The sequence below is a fragment of the Apis laboriosa genome, unplaced genomic scaffold (assembly GCF_014066325.1).
Source record: "Apis laboriosa isolate Shangri-la unplaced genomic scaffold, ASM1406632v1 scaffold12_cov154, whole genome shotgun sequence".
Lineage (NCBI taxonomy): Eukaryota > Metazoa > Arthropoda > Insecta > Hymenoptera > Apidae > Apis > Apis laboriosa.
Genome location: NW_025221207.1, coordinates 4195461 through 4217227, shown reverse-complemented (window position 1 = coordinate 4217227; position 21767 = coordinate 4195461). Strand labels below are relative to the sequence as shown.

General features: G+C 25.7%; 9 protein-coding genes across 10 annotated transcripts; 4 read left to right on the top strand and 5 right to left on the bottom strand.

The window, feature by feature from the left end:
• Window positions 1-804: 804 nt before the first annotated feature.
• On the top strand, window positions 805-1905 carry LOC122720529 (protein seele). The gene is made up of 5 exons (XM_043947296.1): window positions 805-950; window positions 1035-1122; window positions 1245-1360; window positions 1443-1649; window positions 1732-1905. Exons 1-5 carry the CDS (start codon window positions 933-935, stop codon window positions 1903-1905), a joined length of 603 nt encoding a protein of 200 aa, XP_043803231.1. The 5' UTR covers window positions 805-932.
• Window positions 1906-2370: 465 nt separating this feature from the next.
• LOC122720479 (THO complex subunit 4-like) lies at window positions 2371-5298 on the top strand. Its single transcript, XM_043947236.1, has 5 exons — window positions 2371-2751; window positions 3291-3428; window positions 3741-3888; window positions 4169-4309; window positions 4387-5298. Exons 1-5 carry the CDS (start codon window positions 2410-2412, stop codon window positions 4497-4499), a joined length of 882 nt encoding a protein of 293 aa, XP_043803171.1. The 5' UTR covers window positions 2371-2409; the 3' UTR covers window positions 4500-5298.
• Window positions 5299-5438: 140 nt separating this feature from the next.
• LOC122720382 (ubiquitin-conjugating enzyme E2 S) lies at window positions 5439-7359 on the bottom strand. 2 transcript variants are annotated; one of them, XM_043947062.1, is made up of 5 exons: window positions 7207-7359; window positions 6915-7062; window positions 6292-6482; window positions 6108-6184; window positions 5439-5929 (listed from the first exon to the last, which is right to left on the bottom strand). In XM_043947062.1, exons 1-5 carry the CDS (start codon window positions 7222-7224, stop codon window positions 5809-5811), a joined length of 555 nt encoding a protein of 184 aa, XP_043802997.1. In that variant the 5' UTR covers window positions 7225-7359; the 3' UTR covers window positions 5439-5808. The 2 variants fall into 2 exon arrangements, with proteins under 2 accessions (XP_043802997.1, XP_043802996.1); XM_043947061.1 differs by having other exon boundaries at window positions 6056-6184; window positions 7207-7358.
• A 156-nt stretch (window positions 7360-7515) lies between these two features.
• Window positions 7516-8949, top strand: LOC122720384 (ADP-ribosylation factor-like protein 6-interacting protein 1). Its single transcript, XM_043947063.1, has 5 exons — window positions 7516-7657; window positions 7832-7965; window positions 8295-8532; window positions 8641-8725; window positions 8811-8949. Exons 1-5 carry the CDS (start codon window positions 7631-7633, stop codon window positions 8909-8911), a joined length of 585 nt encoding a protein of 194 aa, XP_043802998.1. The 5' UTR covers window positions 7516-7630; the 3' UTR covers window positions 8912-8949.
• Window positions 8950-9397: 448 nt separating this feature from the next.
• On the top strand, window positions 9398-10939 carry LOC122720381 (peroxisomal membrane protein 11B). Its single transcript, XM_043947060.1, has 4 exons — window positions 9398-9539; window positions 9609-9740; window positions 10081-10196; window positions 10309-10939. The coding sequence occupies exons 2-4, from the start codon at window positions 9685-9687 to the stop codon at window positions 10833-10835; spliced, it is 699 nt and encodes a 232-aa protein (XP_043802995.1). The 5' UTR covers window positions 9398-9539; window positions 9609-9684; the 3' UTR covers window positions 10836-10939.
• Window positions 10940-11273: 334 nt separating this feature from the next.
• Window positions 11274-13941, bottom strand: LOC122720523. The gene is made up of 5 exons (XM_043947289.1): window positions 13793-13941; window positions 13550-13713; window positions 13333-13461; window positions 11680-11853; window positions 11274-11491 (listed from the first exon to the last, which is right to left on the bottom strand). Exons 1-5 carry the CDS (start codon window positions 13867-13869, stop codon window positions 11340-11342), a joined length of 696 nt encoding a protein of 231 aa, XP_043803224.1. The 5' UTR covers window positions 13870-13941; the 3' UTR covers window positions 11274-11339.
• Window positions 13942-15990: 2049 nt separating this feature from the next.
• On the bottom strand, window positions 15991-16992 carry LOC122720574. The gene is made up of 4 exons (XM_043947353.1): window positions 16808-16992; window positions 16485-16642; window positions 16235-16411; window positions 15991-16148 (listed from the first exon to the last, which is right to left on the bottom strand). Exons 1-4 carry the CDS (start codon window positions 16990-16992, stop codon window positions 15991-15993), a joined length of 678 nt encoding a protein of 225 aa, XP_043803288.1.
• An 873-nt stretch (window positions 16993-17865) lies between these two features.
• Window positions 17866-19913, bottom strand: LOC122720577. Its single transcript, XM_043947359.1, has 4 exons — window positions 19867-19913; window positions 19499-19724; window positions 18488-18814; window positions 17866-18258 (listed from the first exon to the last, which is right to left on the bottom strand). The coding sequence occupies exons 1-4, from the start codon at window positions 19911-19913 to the stop codon at window positions 17866-17868; spliced, it is 993 nt and encodes a 330-aa protein (XP_043803294.1).
• A 393-nt stretch (window positions 19914-20306) lies between these two features.
• Window positions 20307-21433, bottom strand: LOC122720615. The gene is made up of 3 exons (XM_043947411.1): window positions 21076-21433; window positions 20871-20991; window positions 20307-20599 (listed from the first exon to the last, which is right to left on the bottom strand). The coding sequence occupies exons 1-3, from the start codon at window positions 21349-21351 to the stop codon at window positions 20307-20309; spliced, it is 690 nt and encodes a 229-aa protein (XP_043803346.1). The 5' UTR covers window positions 21352-21433.
• Between the last annotated feature and the right edge of the window lie 334 nt (window positions 21434-21767).

Genomic DNA, 21767 nt, shown 5'->3' with positions numbered 1-21767 from the left:
ATTGGAAAAATCAATCACAATAAACATTAAATTTAGCATAGTAATTAGCAAAAATAAGTTTTTAATGCGTATTTTTAAATACAAATCGCTGAATAAAATAAGTAGTACATATAAATAATTTTTATTAATAAAACTTTATAAATATTTATACACTTTTTTTATTAATATCTTCATTATATTTGTAATATTTTTGCATAATTATTTTATCTATTATATTAAAAGTTATACTACAAATATAAATTTCAAGAGAATAAAATTATAATCACTATTTATATATAAATATTTCAAAATGTATAAGTGAATGTAATTTTATATAAAACATTAAAATATGATAGTTCAATTTAAAAAGCAACATGGACTTCCCACTTAAAAGGATGGCACGTGTTTACATCACAGTAACAAATGGAATGATCCATGAACTTCAGTCTATGAAGAATGTATATATACATATTATATATTTCTATATATAAAATTTTTTAAGAAATAAAAAATAAGAAAGAAAAAAAAAAATTTTTTTTAATATTATATTTAAATAATAAAATTCCAATTTTTTAAGATTAAATTATTTAAGATTGATATAAGATAATAAAAAAACAATAAAATTTTGTATTTCTATATATGATATGTATTTGTATAAATAATATAAAATTTATTTAATTATAAAATATTTAAAAAATTTTATTATATATTTATGAATAATATTAAGTTATTTTTTTAGTTTGATAGTGTTTTTATATTTTTATTTTGGTATTTCTCGAAATTACACGTGATGATAGCTCATTCGTGTTTTGCCGAATTTAATGTTATAGACTACATGCAATGACAGATAATATATACATATATATACTCTTATAAATATCACACACGTGTCTTTTTCAATTATCAAAAAAATTGAATATTTTATTTTATAAATTAATTAAATATCATTTAACATGTTGATTAAATATAATGTAAGTATAAATTAAATTCTCTAATTTTATTTTTTTGGATATTATTTTTAATATAATTATCTATTAATGATATTTTTATTGTAGATGAAAATTTTAACAATATTTTCTCTTTTATTTATACATATTTTTGTCGAAACAAAAGAAATTGATAATAAGCTTTTAAAATGTTTAGGTAAGCAAAATCATAAGTGTTAATTAATTAATTAAATAATTAATATTAAATTATTATAAATTATAATTATTTATTTTAAGTATAACAAACTATTATAATAAATTAATATTTACAATATATAGTTTGTAGATCAACAATGAAAGAAATTGAAGGAGAATTAGCAAAAATTGATCCTGCAAGAGAAATTGAAATAGGTAATTACAGATTAGATGCACAAGGAAATATTATTCATAAAAAGGTAATAAGAGATAATTTTTTTTTTCTTTAATTTTATATTATAATCAAAACATGCTTCAAATAAATATTTAAATAATTTAAAGATTCCTCTTGCACAATCTGAAGTATATGTATCAGATATTTTGGATAATATTTGTGAAAAAATGTCAGACTATGTAAGAGCAACATATAAATCAAATGGTGAATTAACAATCTTAAATTTAATAAGTCCATCTGGTGCTATGAATCCTGAAATGAGTAAAGTTGATATTATTCAAGATGATGATTTAAATAAAAGTTTAAAATATTATGTAAGTATTTTGATTTTATTTAGAAATGTAATAAATGATTTAAAATATTATATAAATTAATATTTTTTATTTTTTATTTTAGTGTGAAGGAATAGTAGAAGAATTTGAAGACTCTATAATTTCATTATTTATTCATAAAAAAAATGATATTAATGAACAGTTATGCACAAATATTGCAAATTTATGCAATTCTACAAATATTAATCAGGATAATATTGAAAAAAATGACATAAATGAAGAAAATGATGAACTATAATAATTGTATAGGAAAAAATGATACATTTGTATCTGCATATATATATATATATATATTTTTGATATTCAAAAGATTAAAAATTAAATATATTATTTTAATCTAATAAAATGGATAATGTAATATGTTTAAGAAAGAAATAAAGTACAAAAAAATATTTAAATAAATATTAATAAATTTGAAATATAAGTTCATTTTTCTAAAAAAATAATTTAATTTTGTTTGATATTAAATTAAAAATAAATATAAACATATACACTGATATATAATAATATAAAATTATAATAAAGAAATATATTCATGTACATAATTAAATTAAATAAATATTACTATAACCTAATTTAATAAAAAAATGAATATAATTCATTAATAAAAAATGTAATATTTATTTAATAATTTCAAAAAATTATTATTATTTTGTTTTGATAACTTATTACTAGAGAGCGCTCTAATCGATAAAGGATACAGTTATAATATATATAGTTGGTGTTTCTAAGGAATCATTCTATGATCTACGGTCTTTATTCCCAGGTTTCTGTGCGCGCTTGTTTCGTCTTCGTTCGCCGCCATCATTACGAAGACGAAAGAGGTTGGTTTTATTCATTTTCGCGTGGCCGTGTCATTACTCGAAAATCAGCACAAATGAAGATGGTTGATAAAATAGACATGAGTCTTGATGATATTATCAAGCAAAATAAAGGAAGTAGACCACGTGGCGGCACTGGCAGACGGGGAAGAGGTGCCGGTAATTCACCTCGTAGAGGAGCACGCAGAACGCAAAGAGTTGGTGGCGTCATGCGGGGACGCAATCGTGGTGGCATTACAAGAAATTCTCTTCCATACACAAGGGTAAGAAATTATTTCTTTTTCTTGTTGCTATTTACATTATATTTACTTTGTCACGTGTATCATATATCAAAAACTATCATATTATTTTTATCTTATGTACGAAATAGTTTAATCTGTAGATAGATTAACGATCATATTTTAAAATCAAACAATATTTTATGAAATAAGAATATGATTGATATAATTTTTGTTCTATTATATTGATACTTTATTTATTGTAAGAGATTATTCAGTTTAAATTCTTGAAAAAATTATTGAACTATGCGTTTTTATAATAGAATCGTTTAATGATTTTAAGGACGTTCATGTGTATTACTTTTTCATACATTTGATTGTTTATCTTTTTGAATATTAATATAAAAACATAGAATATTTTAACTTACTAGATCAAAAATAATGCAAAATTTTTAATAAATAGTATGTAAAATATTTTTTGTTAATTTAAATTTTAGTTTATCAAAATGCACATGAAACTAATATTGTGTATTTGAATATTTATATTATAAGAAATATATCTTTTTATATAATCTCATTTATAGGGTGATGTAAACAGTGCATGGAAACACGACATGTTTGATGGAGTAAAAAAGGTTGGCCGAAGTGCAATAGGTAGCGCAGGAACAACCAAGCTTCTTGTATCAAATCTTGACTTTGGAGTATCAGATTCAGATATTCAGGTATCTTATATAAAATTGTTAAATTTTTTTTATTAATATATTATCTCAATATTAATTAAATTAATATAAATATAAATATATTAAATTAATATAAATATAAATTTCAATTTAAAGTTTACAAGAAATATAAATTTTGTATTTTTAAAAATTTAAATTTTAAAAAAAAATGAAATTAAAATTTCATTGTATAATTTAATTTAGTAATTAAATATTGTATAATTATTTAATATTATTTATGTAATATATATTTTAATTATTAAATATAATATAAATATTTTTATAATAATGTTGTATATTTGTGTGTTTCTTTAGGAATTATTTAGTGAATTTGGCCCCTTAAAGTCAGCAGCAGTGCATTACGATAGGTCAGGTCGATCATTAGGCTCTGCAGATGTTATATTTGAAAGAAGAGCAGATGCTATTAAAGCAATGAAACAATATAATGGCGTACCCTTAGATGGTGTGTAGTTAAATTTATGTCTGGACTATAAGTTTTGCTTTGAATGTCTCTTTTTAATTATGAAATTCCGCCTATATTTAGGGTTTCAGTATCACTTATTAATCTGGTCTCCAGTTTATACCTAGCAACATACAGTTTGAGCATTTTCTCTTTTATCCTTCCATAAATACTCCAACATGGGATGACATTAAAGAAAAACAAATTTCAAAGAAGTTATTGTGAATTATGATTTGCACAACTATTCACATCTATTATTGCAATATGTGGTATACATCGGCAGGTCGTGAAATGAACATACAAGTTGCTACCTCTGAAATACCAGTCACATCTATCCGTGGAGGCCCGAGACTTAGCGGCAGTAATTATACACAGAGACCTCAGTCCCGCTTTAGGGGTAACCGTGGAGCAGGATCCATCAGAGGTATGTAGTTAATTTATATTAAAAAAGATAAATAATTTATCAAAAAATATTAATAGATTTTTTTCTTCTTTTTATAGGTCGTGGAACTGGCCGACGTGGTGGCAGAGGGGGCAGTCGACAAGCGACAAAAACTCCTACCGCCGAAGAATTAGATGCAGAACTGGAAGCTTATGTGAAAGAAGTAAAGTAACAACGTCACAAACCTTCACATTTTTAACATTTTGTTTTGATCTGACTTAACACGATACAATGTGTTTCCCTAATTTTCATGAGAATATATAAAAATAAGTATAACTATATCATTAGAAAAATGTTATAAAAAATTTCTCTTATAAATGGCTCTTTTATTTTTGACGGTTTCTTTGAAAATTGGCATACAATTTTTACAGACATTTAAGAAAAATGATTTGTAGGAGTTCATAGATTTTTTTATGATACCGTAACAAAAACAAAAAAAGATAATAAAAAGTTAATGATGTAAAGACTGTATGGATTTGTATGTACTATCGTGCGTGTGTGGTTATCAGATGAAAAATACAGTAAAATTCATCTTTAAAAGTTGTTGTTTATCAAACTACAGAAGTGCTTCTAGCCCTCAATCTAATTAGTTTTTATGAATAATTAATTATTAAATATTTAGAAACCCATCTTTGAACATAGTTTATACATTGAACACCTTATAACATGTGTATGTGTATTACTATGTTTAGTAGCATCAGATTTATGTAAATTTTAATGAATTGTTTTTTATTATGAATAATATAAAGTACCACTATGTGTAGCTAATAGCTTCTAGTGGAATAAGGCTGTGACATCGTTATCCTCTAGTCATCTACTAATAAAACATTTTACTGTGCAGTAATGGACTTGTAAGACAATGTACATGGTTTTATTCATGCAGCGTATGAATGGCAATGCAGTGGTACAAGACTGAAGCAAAGAAAGTTTGACAAGTTATTATCTAATAAAGAACAATGTTCTTGAGAATGAAATAATTTTTATTTCCCATCTAATCAAAGATTTATATTTTATCTTTCTTAAAGACAATTTTCATTTTAAATATATAAAATTATATTGACTATATTTAATATGCAAACTTGATAATTATGGATATTAAAAAAAAAACAAATTTTTTTTGAAGAACATTTTTTATTTAATTTAAATAGTCACACGAGGTATCATTTTGTACATATGTAAAAATATTCACTAATAGATACCATGAGTGGTATATGTTATTTTCCACTCTTGATTGTAAAGTAGATCACTACAAAGTTGTACTTGTTTGTATCTTAGGAAGTCATTTTTAATGCTTCTAGAATTATTAATTTTCTAAATACTTAATAATAAGATCAGTCGAGTTTAGATAATAAATTTTTACTATGCAATAATTGTGTACAATATGAGGCAACGTTACCACGCCAGTGTTTTAAATTATAAAAGATAGATAAATTATGTTGATTTTTTTTTTTATAATCTTTTAAGTGTTCTCTTCTTATCTTTTAATATTTTTTTCTTTTCTGCTGATAGTTTTTTATCTCCTGCATGCTTTTTAGGCAAAGGTCCTCCAACTTCAGAGGATGTACAACTTTCCAAACCTGCTTTGCTACCTTTTCCACCTCCCTAAATCATAAATTTGCTTTCTATTATCTATCATTGTGTATATAAAATTCAATTTGATACATATATTATTAATATATATATATAATACATACATATATATACATATACATATATATATATATATACCTGTGCATGTATTTCTGTCATCATTTTTGCTCGCTCTGAATAATCATCATACCTTTCTAAAAGTAATTTACCAGCTTCTTCATTTAAAGCAGATTCTGCATTTGGCACTATTAAGAGACATTTTACAGTCTGTAAATGAAGTAATTAGATGTGCTATTTATATTAATCAATTAATTAAATAATTTATATCAGTTATATTAATTACAATCAGATATTTTTATTTATAAATAGCTTACTAATAATATATGTTTAATTCCGAGATCTGATTTCCAATCCTTTTTTAAAGTATTGACACAAATTTCTCCATTTTTTGCAACATTTGGATGAAAAATTTTTGTAAGGAAAAATGCCTTTGGTGGTCCTTGAGGAAAGTCTTTTCCAAGAGCTAATTTTACTCTGAAGAAACCGCCAGCATATGGCGTTCCCGCTGGTATTAGAAGAATTTAAATTTTTAACTTATAAATATTATGATAAACATAAACCTTAATAGATGAAACAATAATTATATATGTATAGAAATTATGTAAATTAAATAATATTAAATAAAAACTTGTAACAACAATTAGGTAAAATATTAAAAATTATATCATAAGAAAAATATTATCTTTGTTGATATTGCATGTAAGTACAATTTTAATTAATTATGTAAATAATATTCTCTTTGATATAAATTAATAAAGACAAATTTTATGCCTGTATATGTATATGTACATACATAAATATAGACATTTATATATACATATAAAATCTGACATTTGAATAGGTTATAATTCAAAAATTATACAACTTCTTAATAGACAGTCCGTAATAATTAATTGAAATTTTATAAAAAGAATAATTGTGAAAGCTTTAATCTTACAGGGTCCTTCTATGATAGCTTGAATGTCAGTAACATCTTCTTCATTTAAGATTACACGAATACCCTCGGGTGGTTGTGCAGCTAATTCACTCATTTCTTTAGCTACACGTCGAATAATTTGTGGAGATAGATTTTCAACATTTGATATCTAAAAAAATAAATTAGATAGATAATTTATTACTAAATGATAAATATATTCAGAAAAATCTATTTCCTTAACCAGAACATAAACAAGAAGTACCGCTGTTAAAAGATTGCGAACTAAAATTAATATATATTATTAAGTACTTACAGAACTTACAGCAGCCATATTTAGCAAATTTTGAATAAAATTTCAACTAAACGCGTTTAAGACGCGATTGTTTAAGGTATACTGTTAGAAAATCTTTAACGTCACAACATCAGCACAGTATCGCCTACAATAACCAACATTTTGAACTGATAGCCAATCGCGTGCGAGTTACAATAATCTCGAAACTAGAAGTCGATTCTTCATCATTTCGTGTGTTTTCAAGCAAAAAGTATCCGGCATCTCGGACTTTTATTAAAGACACATCACATAATTAAATTAAAGAATAAGTAAATATTTGAATGAAATGGAATATAAATTTGGATATTGTGTTTGCATTGTACTGTAACTTGGACGTATTTTTAAATTCTTGTCTTGATATATTGCTTCTTCCGAGCGAATTTGAATATTTTATTTAATAGCTAGAATGGCTGATAGTGCAGCAATAGAAAGGGTACGATTTTTATATGTTTTTTTAAAATACAGAATATTTAAAATATAATTAATATATTTTACTTAACAATTAATTAAACAGGTTCTTACATATCAAATCATATAATCCTACTGGTAGAAAAATCAATGACAGTGACACTCATTTTTGTTCTGAAATAATATACTCTAATTGCAGGAAAAGCATATGAAACAATTAAAACGTAGAATGGAATGTTGGCGTGAAGTGATACTTCCATTAAATTCTATTTTATTATGGGAACGATCTTGGTATCCTGGTCTTATACTTGGAATTACAACCACAATATTTTTGTGAGTGAAAATATTAAAAATTTATATATTTTTTATTATAGATTATTATAAATTTTTATAAATTAAATTTATTATAAATTATTTATTTTATATATTATATATTTTATAATATTATAATACAATATTATAAAAAATATATTATTCATATTTATAATCTAGGTTTTTAAATTTTTTATTTTTCTTTTAGAAATTTTTAATATATTGTAATATATAAAATAATGATTAATATTAAAATAATGAAAATTAATATTAATTTTAAAATAAAATTTATATACTGTGGCAGTTAGTAATTATTTTTATATGTTATATGTAATATTTATTTTTTATAGTTTGATATGGATGTTGGAACCTGCAATACTTACAATAATATCTGTCTCTCTTCTTATATTGGCTTTGGTTGATTATCTTGTACCACCTGTATCATCTTTGCTAAGTCCTGTTAACAAATGGACTGGCCAGAAAGAGAAAAAATTAAATGAAATTTGCCAAAATTTATCTATCATAATTTTACAGTTACAAAGTCTATGGAAATTAATGTTAAAGACAAGAAATGATCGTCCTAATGTTGTAAGTTAAATTATGAATTTAATATTTAAATAATAAATATTAGGTAAAATATTTACAAAGAAAATATAAACTGTTATAAATTTGTCAAATTATTTTTATATGCTGCAGTATTATGCAGGAATAATAACTTGTCTCATTATTTGTATATGGATTGGAAGCACAATTAATAATTTGCTGTTGTTTTATATAACAGGTAATAGTTTTTTAAATAATTTATTTGATTATTTTTTATAAAATGAATATATAAATAATTTTCTTATTTTATTGGAATGTTACAGTGAATATTCTTTTACTTACACCAGGATTCAGATATAAAGGACGAGCAATGTCAGTTATATCATATGTGCGCGATTCTTTATCTCATGATAAACAATCATAATCATCATTTTGTATGTGTTTTTCTTCATTCTCTGTGAGACTTATCTACAATAAATTAATTCGTAATTTATTAATTCATAAATAGGGAAAACTAGCTTTTCAGCTTTTTAAAAGTACAATTATTGTTATATAAATTATGCTTTCATTTTCTTTCATCATTTTATGTAATATTTATTATTGCATGCACTTCATTTTATATGCATTTTTATACTCCAAATGTACTTAACATTATTCTTCATTCATTAATAACAAATTTCATCTTTCATCAGAATTCATTTTCATAAAAGAAGTAATTATGTAAGTAATATAGTTAACATGTTTATCTAAAGAAATTTAATTTAATATTGGCGTTAATTTTATTTTTTCATGATGATCATATTTAAAGTATTTGAAAATGGCGGGTTTGTCAAATCAAATATTCAATGGCGCTGATGACATAGAATATATTTTATGCATTTATTGTGTATAAACTTGGTCAATTTTGCTTGAAGTATGTTATGAGTATTATAAAACAAAGTTCGAAATTACGTTGCAATATCATAATTATGAATATAAAAGATTATGTCATTAGTCTTTAGATATTAGAGTTTAGAACTTTGCACATTAATTTGTTGGGTTAAGTTTCATATGTGTGTGTAATAATATTAATAATTTATATTTTAATTGTTTATATGTGCTTATAAATAAAAACGTTACAGTGCGGAACTTGTAAATCTCTTTTAAATAAAAAATTATATTCTTTAAGTATAATTTTACGCTATTTGAAAGTGCGTTATGGATATAATAATAAAATTAAATGAACAAACAATAGGCAGAGACAGAATTATTAGGTATACAATTTATTTATTTTTTAAATGTCTTTAAATATATAAGTTGTTTTTTATTGTCTTTCATTAACATAATATTAAATTTTTCTATTTTACATAACCTGTATTCTATTACTTAATATTATACTTCACGAATATTGTAATTTATTTTTCTTATTATGATGTACTCAAAAATATTTTTAATAAAATTTTATATAAAATTACATAATTAAATATTACATATTAATTTTTTTTTAATATATAAAAATATATATTAATTATATTTAAAATTAGAAATGTTTCTAATCATTTGTATAATTAACTAAATAAATACAAAATTAATATTGTATAATTATTTTTACAGATTATTACAATATGGAAGCAGAGCTTATTGGTATTATGCTCAGAAAAGTCATAGTACACAAAATTCTGCAGAAATTTTAAGAAGTTTAGAATATACATTTAGTTCTTTCAGAAAATGTATTTTATTTGTTTTAAATTATAATATTATAATATTAAATAATATTATTGATATTTATTATTTTAATATAATTGTTATTGTTATTAATATATTATTTTTATTTTTTTATAGTGTTACGCCTTGGAAGATGTTTGGACAGTTTATATTCTGCTTTAAAAATGATGAAATATCCAGAGGTAACCATAAGAGTCACTTTGACTCTATCAAAAATTGCCAATGCTCTGTTTTTATTAGCAGATCATATAATTTGGATTGGTCGTGTAGGATTACTTAGAGTTAATATAAAAAAATGGAGTAAAATAGCTAATAAGTATTGGTTAATGAATATTATTATGAATCTTACAAGAGATATTTATGAAATCATAAAAATTTTTGAAAATGAAGGAAAAGATGTATTAATGAGAACACCAAAATTCTCATCTAATTTATGGAGACAATATGAATTATTATATCATCTAAAGAATCATAAAAATATTGTAATAGATACAATTAAAAATGGCTGTGATATGTTTATTCCATTGACAGCATTAGGTTTTACGAAATTAAATCCTGGAACAATTGGCATACTTGGTATGATATCTTCAATTGTCAGTATTTATACATTAATTTATCCATTGTATAAGTTGACACCAGCTTAAAAATAATTTATATAATATATATATTTTTTATGTATATGATGCTTATATAATTACAAAATATTTTATATTATTAAATTAAAAAAATAATATATCATTAAAATTGAATTAATATTTTTATATGGACTTTTATATTTTTTTTATGCATTTTGGTATTTATACAATTATGTATTTTAATATATTATACAATATATTATACAATACTGTGATATTTAAATAACAATATTGTGATCTATTTTCTGTAAATTTTTTAAATAATGAAATAATGAAATAATGATTATTTTTTAAAAATATAAATATAGTATAATATATAATATTAAAAATTCAATTTTATTTTATAAGAAAGAAATAGAATAATATAGAGGATATATTTATATGTATATTTAACTTCATATCATAATTAGGAAAATATATTTATTTATTAATAAAACATTTTTTTTATATTATAACTACTTTTAATAAACTACTTCTTATAAAAGTTTTTGTATTTATTTATATAAAAAAATTTTAACCATTATTTTCTATTAATATGGGTACAGATCCTTCTCGAATAATTAATTCATACTTGTGAGTATAATACATTAACAAAATACCCCATTTTCCACAAATCATAGACCAAACAGCTGATATTACTGTACTTTCATCAATAGGTTTAATTGCTGTAAAAAATATAACAATTTTAATATTAGAAAAATATATTATTATTTATTATTATTTTTATTAAAAATTATTATTTATTTTTAATAATTATTTTATACTATTTGATTAGAAAATTTATAAAATAAAAATACATATGTAAAATAAGCAAATAAAGTTTTCATTTTAAGAAATTAAATAATATACTTACGTATTTTATAATAAAATGTAAGAAAGAGATACCAAATTAGTGCTGTAATTCCTGCCACTGCATTTATAAAACCAACAATATTTAGATTTCTTAATGTAATTTGAGAATGCCATCTTTCTAAACGTTCTTTTCCTTTAACCCAATGCAAATGAAAACAAACTGCAGCTAATATACCTATGTAATATATAAAAATGCAATTTTAATATTAAGTTTTTATTAAATTCAAATTAATTTAATAAAAACATTTTTTATTGTATAAATCGTATATATTTAGCATTGACAAAGAGTTTTTATAGTAATAATATTTACCACATATAATATGTTTAAAATGAACAAAATAGAAAATAATAATGTATTTATTAAAAAATATTAAAAAAAAAATTGCATAACTTTTAAGAAAACAAAGTTTTATAGGTAAAATATAATGGTCAAATAATGTACATAAAACGGATAATTTTTATTTGTTACAAGAAATAATACTTATTAATGTAATTATAAGTATTATTTATTTCTTATATTATAAAATTTTACCAATTTATAATTAATTTGTATTAATATGTATTATAAAATATTATTAGATAATTTATATAATAAAAGTTTATCATTTAAAATTAAAAAAATGCTAACCTGATAAGATCGACCAGAATCCAACGTCGACATTGTAATATACAATAAAAAATACGATAAATGCTGATATAGCAATAATTACGCCGATAAAACTTATGATTAAATGTATTAAAACATCTCGTAACATCTTTAGATTTTTATATTTACTGCGTAGTATATTTACAAATTAATTATGCCATGACACAAGGAAAATCAGTTTATTTGTGTAGATACCATATGGAACATATATAAAGACATACATACAATTATATATTAAAAATTATATTGTACATTACGATAATTTTAAAATAACGATGAATGAAATATACAAAAATATTATTTTGAAATTTAGTTATTTAATAATTGAATGTTTTAAAAAAATAAATAAATAAAATTGCTTCTGCCTTATTGCATAATTGTAACAATGAGAAATCATTTTTGAAATCTTAATCTAAAAAAAATTACATAATGCAAATTATACATATTATTTAATCTTTAGATTTTTAAATATTTTTATATTTATATTTTTACATGTAAAAAAGAATGCAAAAATATACATAAAATATATGTAGTAACGTTGTATGAATAATGCAAATGTTAAACACATATTTAAAATTATTTTTAGATTCTCATTTATGGAAATCGTAAGAAATATTTTTATTATATATTTAATTTACAATAATTTAATTATCGCTGATATTATATATATTAAATTATATGAATGTATACGAATAAGTATATATGAATAAATAAAAAAAATTAAATTATTTAATTTTCATTTGAACTCGTACAAAGTTTTTTATCATTTTTTGATTCTTCTATTTTTTTATTTCTTTTTTCATATTGTTCCATTATCACCGTTGCTCCCGTACGATTAAACGTGTATTGATACATCGAAAGATTTGCATGTAAAAATTGTGGTCTTATGTAACCAAGCACTAAATGCATTTATATAAAAAAATATTAAAGTTTATTATTTTTCATTAACTATTAAGTAAAATTTGAAATTTTTGAAAATTATATATAAAATATCTATCTTCCACTCACTTCTTTTTGCTGTTACTGGAGGTGCAAGGACTTTTTCCGTATGAGGTTTGAAATATAAATCATGAATATATGCCAATAATTCACTTTGCAAGTCTTTTTCCTCAATTCCTATTTCATCTCGAGAAATCCCTATACTTCATTAATTTTTTAGAAAGAAATTAGAATTAATTTTTTAAAGAAATTATTTGTTCTATTTTTTTTATGTAACATAGCTTACAAGGATTTTTATAGTTGATTTGATAAACAGATTGCAAATTATTGAGAATATGTTTATAAACCAATTGTTTAGCAGTTTCATCCAATTCTTTAGGAATCGATGCTATACGAGGATCGATTTCTCCTTCTTCTATACGATTCGTGAAATAATCTTCATGATATATTCTAAAAATATAAAATTCGGATATTAAAATTTCGTGATTTATAATGTCATTTATATATATATATTTTTTAATTTTATTACATTTTAGCTGGTTCTATTTTCTTTTTTCTATAACTACGATCATATTCCGTAGGAAAAAATTCACAAAAATTAGTCATTGTCTCAAATACTTTTTAATACGATTAAAAAGAAAAAAAATGAGATATATTTTAAACTAGTATATAATTTGACCAATTTATATTTAATTGATTATCATAAATAATTGATTAATCATAAATAAATAAATGACAGATAATCATATGTTTTTTTTATGTCGTATTTTTTTTATGTATACATATATTTTTCACATTTTAGAATATTCACTACATAGAAATTAAAAATACCTAACCTATTTTAGAAATTTAAAATATCTACCATATTTTGTGTGTTTTTGAATATGTGTAATATATGAAACAAGACTTTAATATTAATTTTTAGTTTATATATTTTTTTATTATAGAATTTACATTATACATTTCTAATAGATAGGAATACATGCATATCCCGTTTCAAATTTAACAGAAATAGAATAAAAATACGAGAATCATCACTGGTTTTCAGAGTGACATAAATGAAACTAATTTAGATAAAGAGAACATATAATAGAAAAGAATAAAAAATAGAAGAATTGACCGTTAACGCCATCTTACATATAACAAAGACACTTTTTCATAAATAGGATAAGATAGAATAAGAATTGAAGATCAGCGCCATCTCTCTAACACAAAAGACACTTTTTCAAAAGATAGGATAAAGTAGAGGTAAAGTAGAGTAGGAATCGAAGTTCAGCGCCATCTCTTGAGTGTTAAGAGAACTTTGAAGAAAAGTTTACGAAATACTCGAGAGATGGCGCCAGCAGTACGATTTTTACTCTATCTCTATCCTTTTCTTACTATCTTCTGTCCTTTTTTCGTGAGTTTCATTTGCGGCACTCTGAAGATGGCGCTGATTTCAATATTTTTACACTATCTCTGTCCTTCTCTCATCATTTACTCTCCTTGTCTATATTTACGCATTCAAATGGCTCTGTTATATGATATATGTTATATCTTTATTATTTTCTAATTTAACCTATTGATTAAAAATTTTAATAAAATTTATGTTTTATATATTTTGTTAATTTTTTATTTAATATCTATTTCATATATATATATATATATTTTATTATATATTTATATTTTTATGTGTCATAGAATATATTAAATGTAAATTTCTTTTCTATGCATATATCTACATATATTTAAATATATAAATTAGTTTTTCTATATTTGATGCTTTATATAATTATATATTATATATATATATATATATATAATTATATTTTATTTATATAGAATATATTTTTGTTTTTTTTTTTAATTTATATATAATATACGATATATATATTTTTTCTTTTTTTCTTCAGTTTCTGGAATATAACATCTTAAAAATATAATTAAGTGAAAATAAATAATAATGAATAATAAAAAAGTAAATAAATAAAACAGTATATTATTTTTAATAATTAGAATTAAATGAAAAAAATGGAAAAATGTTAAATATCAATTAATAACCATTTCTTGTTTGGATTTATTTTTTTCAATAGTTTTTTTAATTCTAAAGATACTCACTTTTGCATACTTACGTCTTATGATAAGGGTTACTATCTTCTAATCTTTTTTCAATAATTCTCTTAGTCCTTAGGATTCAGCGTCTAATATAATTTTGTATCTGGAATATCTCGTTTATTTTTCATAATATTAAAAAATTGCTTCAAGCAATCATTGAATAATTTCAACGAATCTACATTTTAATGCTATTATTTTTTTTCTAGGAGGACACGAGAAAAAAAGAACTTGTGGAACTTTTATTTCTTTAAATATTTTTTAAAGCATAAATCGATATTATCTCTATCATTTTTCTATAAAAAAAAAAAAAAAAAAATATCAGACATTTCAGAGATAATTAAATATCTCCTAAACTAATTATTTTATCTATGAATTGAATTAGCAGATTTTTTTATATAAAATTTAACGTAATGCATCAAATTCTTCGTCAAATCATTTCTTATGCATTAAAAAAAAAAAAAAGTATGGATTAAAAAAGATTAGGATATTAGGAGAATATATTTCGGACAAAAGATGATATACGAAATTTTTTCAATCGAATCAATCGCAAAATATTTATATAGTTAATTCTGTAAATGGACAGTTTCGACATTTGTATAAGAGAGACATTTTTTTCTTCATAATGAAATAACTTTATAATTTGCAATCTCCTAATCTTCTTCTCGACGAAGGTTGCGGTTCTGCATATTGTTGTTGATTTTTCATGTTGCTTAGACCCATTTTACTAAATGTATCCATATATTCCGAACGACCGGTGAAAGGTGTGTCCCATACAGAGAATAATTCCGGAACTAATAAATACATTTTCACCTTATTTTTCACATGGATGAGGATACATAAAAGAAAACGAAAGTATGTTCGAAAGTATATCTGATACCTTGGCAAAAAGTGATCGTTTTGGCTGGCTGGATATGTGGTCTCTCGATGGCTGTATATCGAAATCTCGTTGGATCTCTGTAACCCTCTTTTATCTCGGTAATTTCCTCCGGAAACGGTGAACAGTAAGCCGAATCGACCGCAGCTTTCAGCTGTCTGTACTCTTTAATGGGCAATCCTGAAATTCAATTCATTTCATCGAATTGAATTATCTGAACTGAACTCGTATCCCTTCATACGATCATCCTTACCCCTTTTCGCGTAATCTGTTTTATAAACACTCTTCATCGTCTCATCTATCGAATTGCAGGTATAGTCTAGCATAGCTGACGTGAGATTAACCATTTCACGATTCACTTTTTGCAATTGATCCAAAAAGAGTCGTTCCTTGTCGGCAAGGTATTTGTATCTGATGATATGATGATAATGATGATGATCAATTTTTTTTTTTTTTTTTAAGATTAACTTTTCTTCGTGTAACAACAAGAGTATCGAGATGTGTATATCGATTTTTTTTCTTTTCTTTCTATATAAATTATGAGATTGTTCTTTGAACATCGTACTGTATCTCTACCTGCTTTTGTCGATTTTCTGCCCATGTTCGTCGCAAGCACAGTCTTCAGGGTCGATTCTAGGCATATATAATCGAATTCCCGTGTTCATCGGCGGTTGGGCCGGTTTTACAACAAGGGGTACCGGATACGGCCAATTAAAATCCTGATGGGTGGTGGTGATGAAATTTTCCAATGCGCTGGTCATCGTGTAACCGGTAATTTTGCCACGAGTCGGAGAAAATAACCAGAATTTACATAGGCCTCTGTCGGGAGAAAATTTGTTCGAATGTGTACAATACGCAATTACATTTTACATTTTTTTTAAAAAGAAATTAAGAGGAAACTAAGGAAAAAAGAGATAACAAAATTTCCTCTCTTCTCTCTCTTCTCGAAATTAATATTCTTTCTTATTTAAGAAAAAAAAAAAAAAAAAAAAAGACAGGAAAAAAATATTCGCAATAAGAGTTAACCTCTCGCGAGAATTGAATTATTTTTAAATTATCATCGGAGAAATTTGAAATTTTTGATCTCGATTCAAATTCTTACCAAAAATTTATCCTCGAAATATAAACGTTAAACGTTACATGACATCGGGGATCGAGCCGATTCGTTGGTGGTGGTCGCACTACGAAATTTCACTACCTTCCGGAACAACCAAAATATCGTCTCTTTGATCAGCATGATCGTGGCTGCGACAGCTCTATAAAGCGCATAGTGGAGTATAGCGTTTAAAAACGTGATACCTATGTGTGCGATTACGGAATCGGTAGTTAGCCTTAAATCGTTCATCCTGCAATTTAGAGAATTATTTTTGACCTTTGATCATCGAATAAATTGCCCGGTTAACTGAAATTTATCGAAACTGATTCCATGATTCTAACGCTCTGATGTTTAACGCAAATGGTTGTTCAATGGTTTTGTTGAATTCGTTTATTGATACTCTTAGATAATTTCATATCGTTTAAAGAACATTATTATACATATATATGTATGTATATATATATATATATATATATATATACAAGCACTTTGTATGATTTAAAAAAAAAAAAAAAAAAAAGGAAATAAATTTTCGTTTCTAATAAGAAGTAGCCGAAGTGTCGCTGAATTTTCGTTGGGGAGATACTCTCGATACGTGCTCGATAATCTCTGATTCCGGCTCCTCCACCTTTTTCTCGTTCTCCACCTCGAATTCTTGATCACCGGCGGGAGGAATTTTCGGATGAGATCGGGGATTCAATCGTTTCTTCGATTTCATGCGATATCTATCCTTCGCTTGTTCCAACGAGGGAAACAGGTGCTCCTGCGGATTCAACGAGATCAACTTGAGAAGCTTCTCCTCCTGGGATAGAGTGCAATTCCTCCTTTGGACGCGGCCCTTCGTCGTCGTGAAAATTGGCCTCGTCGTCTCCTGGATACAGCCGCAATCCAACCGCGTGATCGTCGTCATTGTGCCGCACGGTTCCAGATTCTGATCAATTTGGAAAAATGAATTTCGTTTCTTCCAGTTTTTAATTGTTAAGAAATTCTCTTCGCCCGAACGAAGATCGTTGGAAGGAAAGCCTGATAAGTTATTCACCGAAAACTTGCCAAGCTTTTTTCTTTAATATTTATCGGAAACGAACGACTGACAAAGATATGGAATCGATTGAATACTTTATCGCGAAATGTTTTTAATATACATATTATATATTAGATACGTGTTTCAGTCGATCTGCCGAAGACGGATGGAAGCTGGAACTTTGCAATCTTCCGGCGGATCTAACGGACGGGGATGTAATTTTCGGGCCGAAATAATATTCCCCTATCAATCGTTTGATCTCTTGGGTGTAGTATCTCTCGCTTATGTCCCGTTTCATCTGCAGCTCCTTCAGCTTTTGCAATTTTTGCATCGCGCTCAGCGCCTCTGGCATCCGATACTCCGAGTAATCGTTGAATCGTTGATATTTCTCGTGAAGAGCGGTATTATGTTTCGGCAAGGGTTTGGCGTAAGTCGTTTCTTCTGGATAACGATGAAACTGTACGTTCGGAATATATTAAATGATTTTTTTTTTAAATAAATCACAAGTATACGTTATATCATCGTATTCGAAGATTATGTGTGATGTAAGTTCGTAAATTTTGTAATTTCTGATAATTATTATTCGTAGCTATGATCGAATAGTATATAATTTTAAATAGCTTCCGATATCATAGAATCCAAAGATATTCTTATAAGGCAAGGAATTGAGGATATCTTTCTAGAGAAACAAATACAAAAGTTAGTGCAACGAAAATGTTAATCGAGGCTTATTCGTTATACATGGATTTTTGTGTTAAAATCAAATTTTTAATGAACGTGTCTGAAGAAACAGACGCTTTCTTCTTTGTCATTTGAACTTTGAATATTTTGTATTATATACCAGTCTAATATCAATTTAGTTACGATTTAAGTTCACGTTTAATTTCGATTAATTATATATTACGACGAACGAAGCCTCGATCGAAATTTCTTACAACTTTCGTATTCGTTCTCGTCTCGAAAAGTTGTCCAACGAATATTACCTCTCTACGTTGTATATTTGAAAACAAAGAGAAGAGAAAAACCACTTGCGCTTCTAAAAATTATCACTTTTGGCACTTACTTCCCTACATCACAATTCGACTCGCACACACACGCGCGCACACGTTTAAGTAACGATGCTAAAATAAACGATGTTTATTCATACGTTATTCTTATTAGTGGCAGTTTCCTCCAACTCGGTGACAGTCTCGACGGAAGATCTCTCTTCAGGAAATTGGATATCGCGCTCGTTGGTATACTCCTGCTCGTAGTTATTCGTACTCTTAGCGTAACGTACCGAATTGGGATACATTTCTTTATTCCAATTATTCTCCGTCAGAGTTGCCGTGTGAGACGATTTTTCTCGACGATCGTCCATCGGTCTTCGATTCCACCTTTAAATTTTACGGAACTGATGATAGAAGTGCGTTTCGTATATGTAATTCGTATAAACGAAAAAAAGGTGAACGAATCGGATTGGATTTAAATCTTGTTGCGTTTTCTTTTTTTTTTTAGGTTATCATGACAGGGACTTACTCGTCGGTTAATTTGCCACGGGTATGATTTGGAGACAAGGTTGTCATTATAGATTTCAATCCGTGGAACGCATCGTCGATAGAAATTTTATAATATTTTATGCATTTTTACGCAGAATTTGAATCGCGCTATATATCCCTCTAAATCTTACGTAATTTCTCTATCTTCCATGCTGCGAATTATATATTTATTGCTTATCGGGCAACTTCAAGCTTCTTCAAACTATTTTCAAATATATGTATATTTCGAACCGATAACTTCAATAACGTTTCTTTACGATAATTACTATTTTGAATGGAAATTTAACGAAGCTTCAAGTTCGTAGGTATTTTTTTTTAAATTTTATTTCCTCGCAATTTGGGAAAGAAAAAAATAAATGATACATAAATTATTTGAATGAACGTGGTGATTTATTAGTCGTGATACAATTAATTTAATTTTTATAAGACGGCCATCGCCCACGTCGGTCCAACCGAACTTTTGCCGTGAATTTTGTGTTTCATAATCATTTGGCCTAATCTGTTGATCGTCTCTTGATATTCCGACCGCCAGGGAGGTAATCGCGTTTCCTGTTCATCCTCGATCGCTTTCTTCGGTTTCTTCTTCTTTTTTTCTACCTCATTTTTCACCTTGATCTTGGGTCGTCGAGCGTACGGTCGACAATCTATGTCCTTCTCTTCCTCCTTGGGTACCTTGCACGGCCCTACTGCCGCTTCTTCCATCATTCTAGCCGCTGCAATGTTTAACACGATATATTAAAACATTAATTTTTTTCGACAGCATAGATCTACTTTAATAAATAATACGTTAATTCATTAATTTCAAGAATATGTATACACTGGAAAAGATATCTTAAAAGATATATCGTTATATTTTTGAAATAAAAATTTCATAAAAATGCAAAGAAAATTGTATTCTCGTTTCAGATTTTTTTCTATCTTATTAAGAAAAAAAAAAAAAAGATCAAATCTCGATTATTTTTCAGAAAATTAATATTATTTTACCTCTCTCGGAATAATCTAACTGATAAGTGGTCTTTAACCGATCTTGATCGACTCGCCTGATCACTTCGTCTATGGGCGTTGTCTGCAGAATTCCATACAGATTAGGATATTTTTCCTCTAACTGAAACGATCGTTTCAATTTCAACGTAGCAATTGCAACAACATTTTACTTTTTTACTTTTCCGCTTTTTTTTTTTTTCTTTACCTTTCTCATGAACACGGCCGGCTGGTCGAATTTCGTGATATCGGTTTCCGGTTGCGGCCCAGTCTTTGCGGGGAACAGCTTCGGATCGAGAAGCCGTCCCATGGGACCCGTGCGGCTCCAATCGTAATCATCGCCGCAATAAGTGAGGGGTTTTATCTCACGGGGAATATCTCGGCATTTGCAGGCACCGTATTCATCCAACTCGGTCGGTTTCCGTTTAATCCTCGTCGCGGGCCACGGGTAATCCTTTTTGTACGTTGTAAGATATTGGTCCATCTTTTTTTTTTTTTTTTTTTATCTTTTCGCGCAGGTTTTTATTTATTGATATCGTGTTTGCAGATTTATCTTTCGTTTTTTATCTTTTTCCTCGTTCTAACGAAATTTCGACGAGAAGTATATATTTTTATCATTCAGCGATTCATCCATTGCTAAATGATTAAACTGGTATCGTTCTTCTCTCTTCTTCGCTACTTCTTCGAATCATTTTCTATCCACGATTTGAACGTTTTCCTTCTGGTGTAATAATCTGATTTTTTATCGATCCATTTTCTATATTGAATAATAATTTCATACTAGAATTTATCTCGAAGAATTGTGAGAACGTTGAACGATCCAATTTATATTTCCACGTTTCATCAATCACATTTTCAAAGTTTCTTTTTTGGAATTTTTATTTTAATATCTATTGTATT

Coding starts and splice junctions, on each gene's coding strand:
- LOC122720529 (XM_043947296.1), top strand. Junction 1,123..1,244: donor TAAGCTTTTAAAATGTTTAG/GTAAGCAAAATC, acceptor TACAATATATAG/TTTGTAGATCAACAATGAAA. Junction 1,361..1,442: donor GAAATATTATTCATAAAAAG/GTAATAAGAGAT, acceptor AATAATTTAAAG/ATTCCTCTTGCACAATCTGA.
- LOC122720479 (XM_043947236.1), top strand. CDS start 2,410: ATGATCTACGGTCTTTATTCCCAGGTTTCTGTGCGCGCTTGTTTCGTC. Junction 2,752..3,290: donor ATTCTCTTCCATACACAAGG/GTAAGAAATTAT, acceptor TCTCATTTATAG/GGTGATGTAAACAGTGCATG. Junction 4,310..4,386: donor TGGAGCAGGATCCATCAGAG/GTATGTAGTTAA, acceptor TTCTTTTTATAG/GTCGTGGAACTGGCCGACGT.
- LOC122720382 (XM_043947061.1), bottom strand. Junction 6,483..6,914: donor AGCTATCATAGAAGGACCCT/GTAAGATTAAAG, acceptor TTCTAATACCAG/CGGGAACGCCATATGCTGGC. Junction 6,185..6,291: donor GAATTAAACATATATTATTA/GTAAGCTATTTA, acceptor CTTCATTTACAG/ACTGTAAAATGTCTCTTAAT.
- LOC122720384 (XM_043947063.1), top strand. CDS start 7,631: ATGGCTGATAGTGCAGCAATAGAAAGG. Junction 7,658..7,831: donor ATAGTGCAGCAATAGAAAGG/GTACGATTTTTA, acceptor CTCTAATTGCAG/GAAAAGCATATGAAACAATT. Junction 7,966..8,294: donor ATTACAACCACAATATTTTT/GTGAGTGAAAAT, acceptor TATTTTTTATAG/TTTGATATGGATGTTGGAAC.
- LOC122720381 (XM_043947060.1), top strand. CDS start 9,685: ATGGATATAATAATAAAATTAAATGAACAAACAATAGGCAGAGACAGA. Junction 9,741..10,080: donor GGCAGAGACAGAATTATTAG/GTATACAATTTA, acceptor TTATTTTTACAG/ATTATTACAATATGGAAGCA. Junction 10,197..10,308: donor ATTTAGTTCTTTCAGAAAAT/GTATTTTATTTG, acceptor ATTTTTTTATAG/TGTTACGCCTTGGAAGATGT.
- LOC122720523 (XM_043947289.1), bottom strand. CDS start 13,869: ATGACTAATTTTTGTGAATTTTTTCCTACGGAATATGATCGTAGTTAT. Junction 13,714..13,792: donor AAAATAGAACCAGCTAAAAT/GTAATAAAATTA, acceptor TTATATTTTTAG/AATATATCATGAAGATTATT. Junction 11,854..13,332: donor TCCAGTAACAGCAAAAAGAA/GTGAGTGGAAGA, acceptor TATATTACATAG/GTATATTAGCTGCAGTTTGT.
- LOC122720574 (XM_043947353.1), bottom strand. CDS start 16,992: ATGACCAGCGCATTGGAAAATTTCATCACCACCACCCATCAGGATTTT. Junction 16,643..16,807: donor CAGAAAATCGACAAAAGCAG/GTAGAGATACAG, acceptor TCATATCATCAG/ATACAAATACCTTGCCGACA. Junction 16,412..16,484: donor AACAGATTACGCGAAAAGGG/GTAAGGATGATC, acceptor ATTGAATTTCAG/GATTGCCCATTAAAGAGTAC.
- LOC122720577 (XM_043947359.1), bottom strand. CDS start 19,913: ATGACAACCTTGTCTCCAAATCATACCCGTGGCAAATTAACCGACGA. Junction 19,725..19,866: donor CGTGGCAAATTAACCGACGA/GTAAGTCCCTGT, acceptor TAAAATTTAAAG/GTGGAATCGAAGACCGATGG. Junction 18,259..18,487: donor CGGCAGATCGACTGAAACAC/GTATCTAATATA, acceptor CAAATTGATCAG/AATCTGGAACCGTGCGGCAC.
- LOC122720615 (XM_043947411.1), bottom strand. CDS start 21,351: ATGGACCAATATCTTACAACGTACAAAAAGGATTACCCGTGGCCCGCG. Junction 20,992..21,075: donor CGGCCGTGTTCATGAGAAAG/GTAAAGAAAAAA, acceptor CGATCGTTTCAG/TTAGAGGAAAAATATCCTAA. Junction 20,600..20,870: donor GTTAGATTATTCCGAGAGAG/GTAAAATAATAT, acceptor TAAACATTGCAG/CGGCTAGAATGATGGAAGAA.